Raw genomic sequence first — 14,719 nt, 5'->3', positions numbered from 1 at the left:
ATGAAAGATTTGTATATAATGGATGCAGTGTATGCAAATCAATGTCATTCATATTCATTGTGGATAGCATGAAAACCTGACTAGCAAGGGGGTACTCCAGAATCGACTTGGGAAACACTGTCTTACATTTTCTTTCGTAAAGACTGAAGCAAAGAATTCATTCAGTCTCTCAGGCCAAGATGCACTAAAGACTCGTTAAAGCCCTTTCCTTACCGATTCCCTTAGCGAATCGGTAAGGAACGGGCATGCATCAAGGAATAGGAAAGCAAATGAGCTGCTCGTTGTAGCTCACATTCTCTATTCAATCGTTAAACAGTCAGCCAGTCGGCCGGTCGAGCATGCGCAGAGCAGCCAAGTGTTATGCTGGCTGCTCTGCGCATGTCAAGGTCCTTCACTATATAAAAAAAAAAAAAAAAAAAGACGAGCTGTGCCTATGGACGTCCTTTATGGATGTCCTTGCCCCCCCCCCCCCCCCAAGATCGCTGCCGCTCCCCCCTCCCCCCTGCATTGAAATAACAGCTTCCCGCAGCCCCATCCCCACCGCCCTCCCTGAGGTTGTCACCACCGCCGCTCCCCCCCTCCACCCACCCCCCTCCGTCTGCCACCGGGCCGGGCCCTCACAGCACCTCTCACCTCCGTTTGAAGGCGCTGCAGCAGGCAACAGCTGATCGCTTCCCTTTGGACTTCCCTCCTTTCCTCCCTGGTCCGCCTTCATCTGACGTAAGTTATTTACGTAAGTTACTTACGTCAGATGAGTTAGTGCTACTGTATAGCAGGGCTTTCAGGATATCAGCCACCCTCTTGATGCTCCTTTCTGTGCAGGTAATGTTGGTGCTTGAATGAAATGTATATTATTATTAATAAACTTGATATACTGTCTCTAATCCCAAAGGATTCTAAAGCAGTTTACAAAAATAAACAATAATGAAAAATCATACATACAATTTTTAAAACTTTAGTATAGTATTGGCAAGTGGGAGTTAAAGGTCCAGCAGACTCTCTAAACTTGTTTATAGAGGATAGACGAAGAAAACACTAATCAGTTCTCAGGGTAATTGATAGATTTTAACAAATATAATAATGAATGCTGAGAGCCTATGAAGTGGTACTAGAAGACCAAATAGAAATGGTCTATATTGACAAAGAGTAGTAACCTTTTTTAATAACTAATATCTCTGTTTTTCCTTAGCAAGATATGATGAACTCTATGCATTTTCTTACAATCCAAAACAAAGTGAGTCTGAAAGGGCCCTGGGATGGAAGCTCATTGATTTAGTAGAGGAGTATCGTCGGATGGGCGTACTGAATTCCAGTTGGCATCTATCGGATGCAAATCAAGACTATAAGGTGATGTTTATTTAGAACATTCTGCAGGGTGATGGCTTTGTGTTTTATACCTGTGCTGTTGTATGATGTTCCAAACTGTAGGGTAACTTCAAAGGTGGGCGCTGCACTATAGTGAATGTTCCTCTAGGGGTTTTCAACCCAGTCCTTGGGGCACACCTAGCCTGTCCGGGTTTTCAGGATATCCCCATTGAAAACCTATGCCCTCCAGCTATTGCCTTCAGTACTATGCTCTGAAAATATCTGATAAAACTTTATTGCAGGTACAGTGGCTTTAGGAAGCCTGCATCCCCTTTCAAAATGTTTACTATTTTGTGTCTGATAGCTTGGGAGTAAAACACATTGTACAGATACATGAAACATACACTGTTTAATCTATCCCGCAACAGTCAAATGAAAAACATATCCTAGAAATTCTTGCAATTGAAATAGAAAAAATTGTGGAATAATTTAGAAAGTGTCTACCCCCTTTTAGCAATCCTGAATACTTTTAGCTTAGTTTAACTTTAAATGTTGTTAACCGCTTTTGGTAAAACCATCTAAGTAGTAAATGCAGTAAATAAATACAAAATATCATACATATAATATTTGTTAAAACAAATCTCAAAATAGTCCTTGACCCCTAATAATTTTGTCCAAACCACCAAGTTTTCAATTTCTTCTGGAAGCTCAGATAGTCTGTAATTGGACATTTGGTGAAACTACATTCTAGCATTTTGGTCCATAGTATGTAAAGGTGGTTGGAGTCCCTTCCAACAAAATCCTCAACAGTGACTGTGGTTGAAGAATCATTATTGAGAAGATCATAAAGCTCTAGTGTGACCAGTCACCCTACAAAGCTTACACCAAATAAATTGCCCCCTCTCCCCCCCCCCCCCCAATATTTAATTGTACAGATTTCATATGATGGAGGGACAAATTCAGTTGTTCCTGTTCATTCCTCTGTTGGGTAATCTGTTTGAAAGAAAAGACCCAACCACGAGCACCAAGGAGGTGGAAAAAGAACTCCAGGCCAGATGAAAGGATGGGTATAAGAATTGCACAATCCTTGATTATCCTTGGATTATACTCAGTTCAATTATTAAAAAGTGGAAGGTTTATGGCACCACCATGGTCCTGCTTAAATCTGGCCAGCCTTCCAAACTGGATGACAGAGTAGGGAGAAGACTGATAGTAAGGCAACCAAGAGGTCAGTGGCAAATCTGAAAGAGCTACAGGCTTCCATGGCAAAGACTGGTCAAAGAGTGCATTTGACAACAATACCCCAAGCACTCTAAATATCTGACTTGTATGTAAGGTAAGCAGTGTTAGAAGCTGAAGATTTAACAATATTTGTACATCTTATATTCTATATATTATTGTTGTATCTCTCATCCATAATTACAGAAGGAGGAAAAAAAGACCTCGTATGTTCCTTCTGTAATTTATCGTCGTTCTCCAAAAGGAAGATCAATGTAAACACAGAAGAAACAAATCTTCAAGAATTTACAGTATATTCTGTTTGTTGAGACTACGAGCTTAATCTCTCCGTTTTCACTGCCTGCAAAAGCCTTTGCTATATTTCAGCGCACGGAGCACATGTAGTTTTTTTTTTACCCCATAAAGACGAAGACAGATACTTCAAGTGGATGATTTTGTTTAGTACAAGAGACTCCTGATGCAGGCCTGGCTGGCCGAAAGACAGCTGTGTCGAGTCTTGTTCATCATTTAATAAAAAGTTTTAATCATCTGGAGTGTCGCCCACTGATTCTTGAATCGTCTTCGCTGTTCTGCTATAGATTAGTATTTTTGGAGCACAGGTACATTTCTCAGGCATTGACAGCACAGAAAAAGACAAAAGAACTGAGCAGATATTCTAGAACAAGCCATGGGAGAGGAGAGAATACTAGGGGAAGTTCTGGTTTTCTAAAAACACCTGGTTTTAGGTTGTTTTCTAGAATTGGGAGTGTTTTTTATCAGCGTTTAGAGTTTAAAATCTAAACTCAGAAGCCCTGTGTGTATGTAATACTATAGGGGCTCATTTTCAAAACAAAAAAAAAATCCAAAAAACATCATAAGGTGGCAGAACAAAAACATCCAAAGTTGCAATTTTCAACACCCCAATTTTAGACATGTTGTTCCACAGTTCTTCCAAATTTTAAGGGGGCATATTTTGGGCAGTAATGGAACAAAATGAAAATGTCTAGGGCCAAAATTCAGACATTTTTGGCTAGACCTGTTTCAATCACGACTGCCAGATGCACCAAGGTCCCTGTACAGAAGTGCTCTGTATTTCCACCTCTATAAAATTTACCGATTTGAAAATATAGAGGGATTCCCAAAGCGAATTGCATGCAAATGAGCTGCTCGCTGCTTTTGCGAACAGCTCATTTACATGTGATAGGGAGGAAGCTAATTGTCGGTTGAGCATGCGCAGAACAGCCAATTGCTAAGCGTTGCTGCTCTGCGCATGCTACAGGCATCTTTCACATACGCAGACAAGCTGTGTATATGAAAGAAGTTTGTAGCATTTTTTTTTGTTTGAACTTATCTTTTGTCCTGGAGTTAATGGCTCAATAGACACATCTTTAGAAGCTCTGAAGAAAACAGATGTACTCTCCTCATAGTCTTGCTCAATTTCCCTGCAGGCAGGGCACGGATTGCCTTGTGTCAATAAATACTGTTAAAGGTTCTACTGGTCGTCTGCAGCACTGAAAGGCTAGATCCTGTGAAAGTGCAGCTCTTCTGCCCCCGCCGCCCATCATGTAGGAGAGAGGCCAGGTGGATGGCCCGTTTCAGAAGCTCACTAGCGGATGGTTCCATGCGGGGTATGGAAAAAGAAGCGGAAACACTGCTGCAGGAAGCCAAGGAAAGCATCAAGGCAGTGTGGAACTATGGGTGCAAATTGAAGCAGCAGCACCAGGGGCTGCAGCAGGCACGCAGACAGGTCAGTGTCACATGGCGGAGTCAGGGGATTGAGACATTGGCAGCGCCCTGGAGCTCTTGCATGAGCATTTCAGTCAGTTATCTGTTTGTTCCCGCTCTATTCTTTGAAACTGTCTCTCTTGGAGGGGGAAGAGGTTAAGCAGGTCAGTGATAGGACGGAAGAGCACAGCACCTGGATCTCTGATCAAGCTCTGACGGGTCCCTCCATTCTTCTCTCCACTGTTCCAGCTATCATTTTTGCAGTACCGACAGCTCCTGACCACCCATTAAATTTTCCACGGTAAAGGTAGGGGCTGCTTCTGTTCATTGCTTGGAAAACAGCTGTGCATCGCTTTGCATTCATATTTGTATAGTAATTAGCTCATTATAATAACTTTGCATACAATTTTCATTAGCTGCTACCTTGACAGGAAAAAAGCTCAGAGAACCCTTTTATGCATCTCACTGTACTCCTTGCTTGCTAAACCAGCTAGAACCAATGTAGAACCCACATTGCTGGCTCATTAGGTTTGTGCATCTGGGCCTAAGTGACCAAATGACCATTGGAGGGATTAAGGCATAATACTTTCCCATTGGTCACTGACCCCACTCCTCAAAGCTGTGGAAGAAAATACATACCATCCTCTGACAGCGTTAGATGTTGTGGCCAGTCCCATTAAACCAGCAGACAGGTCCCTGGAGTAGCCTAGTGGTCAGTGCTGTGGACTATAGAGAAGGGGACCCAGGCTTGTGGCAGAACATGCAAGCCCTCCAAAACCCACCTAAAATCTACATATAGGTGACACCTACAGGCATAAGGGCTATTATAGTAGTGTACTGCCTTTCTGTGGTTACAATTAATAAGGTTTATATATTATATACAGGTACTTATTTTGTACCTGGGGCAGTGGAAGGTAGTGATTTGCCCAGAGACACAAGGAGCTGCAGTGGGAATTGAACCCAATTCCCCAGGATCAAAGCCCGCTGCACTAACCACTAGGCTACTCTCTACCCTCATGTTTTTGGTGAGTTTTGGAGGACTCACCATACAATATAAGGGGGTAACAGTGAGATATATACCTAGGACTTTTTATGTGAAGTCCAGTGCAGTGCCCATAGGATGCCCCACTGCTGGTGATATGTAAAGCAGGAAGGCAGTTTCCTCTTTGGTTCCCATATCAAAGAGGTGCTTGGGGAAGGGGAGGGGTTTCTGCCTGCAATGTGAGGGGCTGATATATTAAACTTTCTTTTCCTACAGACCAGAATAGGTTTCTAAAAGAGCTACTGCAAATCTTAGAGAATATTCCCTTCTCTTCCACTTTTGACCCTAGATGAGAGCTGGGGGAAGAGGTGTGTGAGAGGTCTCAGCCACTGGCTCTTAAATTCAAAGAAGATATGTCAGAGCCCAAAATAACCTGCAAAACTGAGTCCAAGAGCAATTGCAAAATGTATTTTGACACTAACATCATATGATATGGTAGTAGTAATGTGTATTTTCTTTCTTTCTTTCTTTCCAGATTTGTGAGACCTATCCAAGAGATCTTTATGTGCCCAGGAATGCCAGCAAGCCCATGATTGTTGGTAGCTCCAAGTTCCGAAGCAAAGGAAGATTCCCAGTATTGTCATATTATTATCATGAAAACCAGGTGTGCTGTGGTGGCTTCCATGTAATAGTGTCCAGCTATGATACAATAAAAAGTTGACCGCTAGCTATGCTAAGATGGTAACTGTACTAAGTTCAGTTGTGGACTTTCACCTTACTGTGATACTTCGGCTATTCTTGATTTGCTTTAGCGATTTACTGTTACCTTCAGAGAAGAAATTGATCATTTCTGTTAATAGCAGGTGGTACTAATTAAAAATATCCTGTTTATACAGAAAAGAAATGAGCGTGGATTTTAATAATAATTTCTGCTTAGTATATTTTTAAGTTGTCAAGAGTTTATATGTATGCATGTTGTTTTTAGGCGGCATTGTTAAAATTATAGCAGGTAAAACCCATGTGGCCTATCTAGTCTGCCAGCCGTACCAGCTACTAAGCTCTGCAATCCTTTCCTTTGCCTTCAGAAATCCTTTTTGCTTGTTCCATGCTTTGTTCATTTCAGAGGCTGTCTCCATCACCTTTTGTGTAAAGAAGTTTTTCCTTGGATTTCTCCTCTCATTACAGATTTTCCTTTCCATTGAAAGAGCCGTGGCTCCTGTGCGTGTATACCTTGAGATATTAGTCTCTATCATATCTTTCCTCCATAGTGTATACATACTTGGATCTTTAAGTTTGTTCTCACATGTTCTATGACGAATACAACTGATTATTTTAATATCCTTCAGTTTATATCCTTTTGAAGATGTGGTCTCCAGAATTGTGCACAGTCTCATCAGAGGCACTATTGCTTCCTTTTGTTCCTGCTGGCCTTACCTCTTCCTATGCAGCCAAGCATCTTTTTGGCCTTTACTGTCACCTTATCTACCTATTTGGCCACTTTGATTATCAGATACAGTCACCCCCAGATCCCGCTCTTCGTTCATGTACTGCTCCCTTAGGCTTTTGTAACGCAAATATATATTATTCTGCATTGCTTAGCACTGAATCTTAGCTGCTGTGCTCTAGACCATTTTTCAAGCTTTGCTGGATCACTCCTCATGTTTTGCAAGCCTCCAGGGTTCCCCTTCTATTACAAATGTTGGTATTTGCTGCAAAAAGGCAAACCTTTCCCAACTGCCTTTCTGAAATATCGCTTATAAAAATGTTGAAAAGAAATGGTTTATGAATCGAACCCTGAAGTACAGCACCGGTAGCGCACTTTTCCTCAGAGTGACCACCTTTTACCACTATCTTTTGTTGCTTCTCATTCAACTATTCCTAACCCATTCAGTCACTTTAAGGCCTACATGAGGGATGTACATTGTGTACACTGTGCATAACAGTGCCAAAAGCCTTTCTAAAATCTTGCAATTCCTTAGCCTCAGCAGCAGATGAATCCAGAAACTGGTGGGTTGTGTCCATCTACTGAGATAGCCTAACCAATTTATTGAGAAATGAGCTTTCAAGGATCAGAGTCTGCTTAATCAGATGTACGACCTTAAAAGCTCATGCCTTAATAAATTGGTTGGTTTATAAGGTGCCACTTGCTTTGTCATTTTTGTTACACAGATACCTCTTTGAAAAATGTTATTGGACAATTAATTTAAAATATGCTGTCTGGGTATCCTAGCCCTCATTTCAAATGAAAGACTATGAGAGTGTGGATACAGGGTAATTATGCACGCCTATATGTCGGGGCAACAGTTGTCCCATATAGGCCCTTTACAAGGAGCTAGTTGCATTAAATGTAGCCACTTCCCACATTCACTTTTTCATGCATTTTGGGCATGTCCGGGGGTGAGGGCTTTTTGGGAACGAGTTAGGAGATACTTGGCTCATTTATTGGGGACACCAGTGACAGGATCCTGGGACCACTTTGTTCTGGACACGCAAAGAGTATTTAGGACTCATTCTGCTGGTGCACGCTTTTTATGCCGTAAGTTGAGTCTGGTGGCCCGGAAAACCATATTGCAGTATTGGACAGTCCCGAAGTCACCTGCACATTGGCACTGGAGGAATCAGGTGCACCTGCTAGCAACATGGGAGGCAAAGGGTTCCCCGATGCAGCATATGCGCTACATGCAAATCTTGGGATCCTTATTTGAGAGCGCTGAGTCCCAGAGGACGGAGTCTGCTTCTTAACCGGAATAACATGACGCTCTAGAGTAAATGTTGCACACATCCCCAAACACACATACCTTAGTTTACAGGCATCCCTGGGGGGGGAGGAGGGGGGATCCTCCTGGGCTATCAGAGTACAAGCCCAGGAGGGTATAGGGAGGGAGAAGAGGATACGAGAATGGGAAAGGGGGGGGGGGGGGGAAATGCTATGTAATTGGATGACACACTACGCCCTTGCACCTTTGGGCACATTCAGGCAATTGAAGCTATGTTCATTTAAATGTTGGCTATAATTATGTTGTCATCGATAAAATGTTGTACCATAAATCTGGAAGGGGGGGTTAGGGATTGGGTAGGGTGAGGAAGAACACATTAAATCTTTGATGCTGAGATTGTTACTTTGCTCCCGTTCAGATGTTTTGTCTTCAATTCATGGTAAATGGAGCTTGTTGGCTGTTGATTTTGTTGAATCATCAATAAAATTGTTGGAACATAAAATATGCTGTCTGGACATTAAAAGAAAAAAGCACAGTCTTGTGTGAAATTGCATTATTTTGCTTGTCTTTCCTGGGCAGCATTTTTTATTTTATGTTTCAACATTTTTATTGAAGACAATACATATGTAACATACTGTATTCATCATCAAATACACAAAAAGCAGACACAAATATTGTAGACCGTCTTCAAACTTTTATCCTTTTTTTTTTTTATCTCCACCCTCCCTAACAAATTATTATACTTCAACACTTTCATGAATATCCTATATAATAAAACTCACCCTCAACGTTCTGAGGACACTGACGTCGCTCTCAGGTCCTCTGGCACTTCCTTCCGGTTCGAAGCCTTTGTGGTGGTGAAGCCACCGAAAACACTGTGTTGGGGCCCCGCCCTCGCGTCAAACGTAATGACGTCGAGGGCGGAGCAATGGCGTCAGTGGCTTCACAACCAACGAATCAGCAGATTGAAGGTGGCGTGCTGAGGTCCGCAACAATGGCGGTCAGTGCCTTCAGAACGCCGAAGGGGTGAGTAGGGAGGGGGGGAGGTTCGGAAGGAAACCATGCTAGCGCCCGTTTCATTTGCGCAAGAAACGGGCATGTTTTACTAGTAAATCATATATATCGTAATGTCGAGCCTTCCCCCCTTTTACTCTACCCCCTCCCCCCCTACCTCCCACCTTCTCCACCCATTCCCCCCCCCCCCTTGAATTACACTGTGTGAGCTACAATATAAAGATATTCAGTACAGCTTTGGTCATTCATAACTTATTAAGAATAAGACTTCTGCCACGATGTGTGAGTTTAGCTAGAAAAGGTCCCCAAATCTTGAGGAATCGATCTTTTCGTTTGCAAGAGCCTTTGGCCTCCTGCGCTTCCCAGTTCAGTAATTGATGTACTTGATTGCGCCAGTGCCAGAACTCAGGGGTTTCCGCCGAAGTCCATGACTGCAAAATACACTTCCTTGCTAATAGGCAAAGTTTGCGGTATAGTAGTATTTCATCCGCTTTCAATCCCCTGAATGAACCAGGACAATCCAACACCAACTGGGAAAGTGTCCCACTAATTTGTCCAGACAGCATAAGGGATAAAAAGGCTGCCACTCGTCTCCAAAAGCTCCTTATAACTCTGCATCCCCAAAATGCATGATAGAAAGTATTATCAGTTAAGTTACATTTCAAGCAAATAGGTGTATTAATTCCACCTGATCTAAACAGTTGAACTTGTGTGAAATAGGCTCTATGTATAACTTTAAAAGCACATTCACGGTAACTCACCCCACAAACCAGTTTAGGAATTCTCCTGATATGAGCAACAATATCCCAAGAAGCAAGATCTTGTCCCACATCTACTTCCCATCTCTGTCGAAGCTGGGCCAGCTCCTTCAAGGGTACCAAGGACCACAATTTCTTCTGAATACTGGAAATAGAGGGAGCCTCTTCTGAGAGCTCCTCAAATATACATAGTAACATAGTAGATGACGGCAGAAAAAGACCTGCACGGTCCACCCAGTCTGCCCAACAAGATAAACTCGCATGTGCCATTTTTTGTGTATACCTTACCTTGATTTGTACCTGTCTTTTTCAGGGCACAGACCGTATAAGTCTGGCCAGCCCTATCCCCACCTCCCAACCACCAGCCCTGCCTCCCACCACTGGCTCTGGCACAGACCGTATAAGTCTGCCCAGCACTATCCCCACCTCCCAACCACCAGCCCTGCCTCCCACCACCGGCTAAGCTTCTGGGGTTCCCTTCCTTCTGATTAGGATTCCTTTATGTTTATCCCACACATGTTTGAATTCCGTTACTGTTTTCCTCTCCACCACCTCCCGCGGGAGGGCATTCCAAGCATCCACCACTCTCTCCGTGAAAAAATATTATCTGAATTTTCCTTCCCAGTCCAAATTTCAGCGCTTCTTTATCTAAGGACTGAATATAATGTTTTAGTTGACAATAAGCAAAAGTATCACCCCAGCGAGTAGAATCAGGCGAAATTAACTGAGCTAATGGTTTAATCTCTCCCTCTACATCTACCAACTCCCCCAAGCATCTGAGACCATCTGTTCCCATCTCACAAAGACTTGATTTTCCATCCCGGGTGGAAACCTTGGGTTCCCCTTAATAGTTATAAGCTATGTTATTGCATTTTTTATTTTAATTTATGGTTTGATAAAAATATAGATCACTTTGTGCAGGCAATATGTTTAGGAATCACAAACCTAGTTGTCTTAGTCGATTTGTGTCAGGTATTCTAATCCTGAGTAAAGTCCACATAATGTAATCTTTCTTTGTGCCTTCTGTTTTTCTTTTCTGTTGCTTTATTAGCATTGATTAGATATTAAGACTATTGTTTTCTTTCCACCAGGCAGCTATTTGCAGATGCAGTCAGCCTCTCTCTGGTTTCAGTGCCAGATGTTTGGAAGATGAACACATGCTGCAGATCATCAGTAAAGCCAATCCAGTGAACCGTTACATGTATGTTATGGACACGAGACCAAAAGTAAGGGCACTGTGTGTTTGGTATGAAAACTTTTCGTCATTGGATGGAAGGAGCTTTAGGGCAAGCCCTCTGCAGTAATTTTATATTGATTTTATTCCAAGTTTTTATAACTCACCCTCCCAGCTTCCAAGGAATAGTCCAGAGTAGTTTCTGTTCAGGATTGTAGTAACTTGGGGTATAGTTTTGTCACAGAAATTTGACAACTTTTTAAATATACATTAAATCTGGATACAAAATTAATATAAAGATAATATATTAATTTTGTATCCGGATTTAATGTATATTTAAAAAGTTGTCAAATTTCTGTGACAAAACTATACCCTATAGTACTTTAGTACTATGTGTTCTGTGATAGTCTCATTTTCTGCATCAATTAAGATAAGACTATCACAGAACATATAGTACTAAAGTTGTTTTTTGGTCACTGATACTTTACAAGAAACTCCCTGCTGGTCTTGCTGTACTTCAGAAGATTTTAGGAAAATAAACAAAATAACAGAAAATTTGTATGCCCACTATATTGGGCAATTTAGGAGCCAGGAATAAGGAAATTGAAATCAAGGAAAAACAAGAAAACAAGTGAGATATACTAATTCCACTATAGACCAACAAGTCAGCCCTTACAGTGGGGGATTACATTTTGACTCTTAATTTCTCTTTAGCATAAAGTCCTAAAGTTGTTCCAGATCAAAAGAACAAATAATTCTTAGACTCAAATCCCCAGATATTCAGCCGGTGGTGGGCAGTGCTTTTGCTGATGTCTGTTTAGTGGTCCTTTACAGGAGAAAATAAATCTCTGCACATATAATAGTACTAGGGTGTCCCTTTTAACCAGCAGCTCCAAATGACACAGATATTACCTCGATTGTTTTTTACAGTATGCTCCCCCGAGCTGCAGGGTGCCCTCCCGGCACATACCTGAAGCCACCCTGGTGATCTAGTGGAGTCTTCGGGGCAGGAAAAATCCCCAGTCTTTCCTGCCCACTGCTGGTGCTGACCCTCTAGCTGCTGTATCTTCTTTACAATGACTGCCGAAACTTCCAGTGGCGACCTCGCAAGACTTCAGTGGAAGTCTGGTGAGGCTGCCGCTGGAAGTCTCGGAAGCCATTTTTAAAGAGCGATGTGGCAACAGGGGGGTCGGCGCTGGCAGCGGGCAGGAAAGGCTGAGGATCTTTCCTGCCCTGAAGACTCCACTAGACCACCAGGGTGGCCTCGAGTATGTGCCAGGAGGGCACCCTGCTGCTCGGGGGAGGGGAGGTAAGGAGTCAGATCATGGCAATGGCGGGGAGCGGGAGGGAGCGCTGCGGGGCTCCTGGAGGCTCAGGGCCCTGTGTGACTGCTCCTGTTACCCCTGCCTAAGACCGACCTGCCATTAACAATCAATTAATGGGTGTTATATGCACAAATTCTAATTGTAGCCAATTATCTGGCTGCGCACTATTCTGTAATGCACGCTATGTGAGTTAGGCATCCTGCAGCTCAAAGGGGGGTGTGGTTATAGGAGGGGCATGGGCTTGTCAGGGACTTACCAAAAAATTGTGTGTGTTCATATAGACTAACTGAGCGCATCCAACTTGGGCACCAACATTTACACTAGCTTTCAGCAGGCATAGGTCTGGCACCCAAAGTTAGGCGCAAGATCCACGTTTAAATGCTACTCTATAAAGGAAGTGTGCTCTTTATAGAATAGTGCTTAGTGGGGATCTTTTCCGTTGCCCATTTTTGAGCGCCGTTTATAGAATACAGTCCTCTATGCACAAATTGTCCTTATTTGAGAATTATAGTGGTTCCTGTTTGTTGTAAAGCTTTAGTGATCTTTGCATGGTCCTCTCTTATTTGACAAGTGATTAGTCAAGAGCCCATCTCAAAATGGGGCCGAGCAATCAATGCTGATACCCATCTGAAAACTGGGATCTTTAGGGTTCATCATAAATTACTAAAGTCCCATTGAAGCCCTACACCTCAATTGGAATTCATAGAAGATAGACACGGCTCACGTGAAAACTTTTCTCCTTCCGGAAAGGATCTCAATTCTGGTGTCCTTGGTTCAGGAGATTGTATTGAGTCAGCAGACATCAGCTTGGTACATGATGAAGAAGCTGGTTGATATGGCTTCAACAGTACACATAAATCCCATGGTGCATTTCAGAATGACCCAAACCAAAACCCACCACATTTATATTCAAAACAAGCTCACCATACAAGGAAAACATTTAAACAAATAAACCATCTAACAACTTGATTTCATTTTCATGCTTAAAGAACCTCAGATGTAACTATAGCTAAGAGCTGGCTTACTTTTGAAGAAAAATTGATTGTGGTTCTTTACTGTCTTGCTCCAGGAAACGATATTGTACTACCTGTGGGGGAAAAGTAATTTTTGCTGAGAGTGGTTGCACCACTGCATGCTATTATATCTGTCTGTGGATACCATACATTATTGTTTAATACTATTTAGTCCTAAAGCTAGTAGTGTTTATGCTAATTTTCAGCTTGACTCGCTCAACATCTGTTACATTTATTTTTCAGGAATTACATTTGTATTTTCTTTTATTTTAGCTGAATGCAATGGCTAACAGAGCAGCTGGGAAAGGCTACGAGAATGAGGACAACTATTCTAACATTAGGTTTCAGTTTGTTGGTATTGAAAATATTCATGTGATGAGGAGCAGTCTACAGAAACTGCTGGAAGGTACAGAATTGTGTTGCAAGTTCTTTTCTTGATCAATAATCTTTATGGGAGTTACTTTTCGCCTGAGCAAGCAGTTATAAGATATGTGCTGAGAAGGTTTTGGAATGCTTTTTGTCTTTCCTCTTTGATAGATTTCAACAAGTTTGTATTCAGATTGATCATTCATCTAATTATCCCTTACTTACAGGAGTACCTAAATGTTCTGTATTGTCTTCTATGCTTTTCAATCTATATTTAGCTTTCATACATAAACTATTAGCCAGTTCTGTTCCTTATATGATATATGCAGGTGATATCCAGTTCCTTATGCAAGTCAGATTTAAGTGATACCTTACTTGATGGACATAGGGGATTGAATGAATGAAACTGCATGGCTATAAACCTGGATAAGACGGAAGAAATGATCCTGGGTAAATATAGAAATTTGGAAGAGCTACAAGTAGTTCAATTAGGTGCTCATGAAGTTGTGGCAACTTCTCTGGTATATTGCTTGGGTGTTATATTGGATATTTAACAGAAGGCAAGACCATGGAATAACTAACTGATGCAGAGTTATTGGTTTTTTAGTTACATTTTTTTTTGTTTAATTCTCATCTTTACTAAAGAACAAGCAAGAACAGTAATAATTAAAAAAAAAAAAAATTCAAGTTCCATTTACACATTATTATCCTAGTGCCCCTCCCTCCCCCCTTCAGTAATTTCAGTCCCCTGAAGCAATCTCCAGGCGTGGTGTACACTTATCCAAATCTAGAGAGATCTTAGCTCAGGATGGATACAAAACCAAACTCAGTCAAATGTTCAGAATCTTAACTGCAAACTCTTTATGGCATGACATTCCATAGCGGCTTCCAGATTTTAATTGAAATTTCTTCCAACGACAAGGATGATCCTAACCCACCTTGTATCATTCCAGAATCATAATGGCATATACCAGGTTCAGTTACAAACTTTTTTAAGGTACCCCTGTTTTATATTTTGTCAAAAATACATATGAGCCAGACAAACCCTTCAGGTTGCTAAATAGTAGTAGTAGTAGTAGTAGTAGTTGCCCTGTTATCTCAGATAGAGACTCATTATTGGAA

At 41.8% G+C, this 14,719-nt stretch overlaps 1 protein-coding gene across 2 annotated transcripts in view; it reads left to right on the top strand.

The window, feature by feature from the left end:
- Positions 1-14,719, top strand: part of MTMR6 (myotubularin related protein 6) — a 113,579-nt gene that overhangs the window by 43,442 nt on the left and 55,418 nt on the right. For both annotated transcript variants that reach the window (XM_030200318.1, XM_030200319.1), the window contains exons 4-7: positions 1,190-1,347; positions 5,766-5,894; positions 10,811-10,945; positions 13,505-13,637. In XM_030200318.1, the coding sequence (XP_030056178.1) occupies positions 1,190-1,347; positions 5,766-5,894; positions 10,811-10,945; positions 13,505-13,637 (555 nt within the window). The remainder of the gene's footprint in view (positions 1-1,189; positions 1,348-5,765; positions 5,895-10,810; positions 10,946-13,504; positions 13,638-14,719) is intronic.

This window comes from Microcaecilia unicolor, chromosome 4 (assembly GCF_901765095.1).
Source record: "Microcaecilia unicolor chromosome 4, aMicUni1.1, whole genome shotgun sequence".
NCBI classification, from domain to species: Eukaryota; Metazoa; Chordata; class Amphibia; order Gymnophiona; family Siphonopidae; genus Microcaecilia; species Microcaecilia unicolor.
This window is presented reverse-complemented; position numbering and strand designations above follow the sequence as displayed.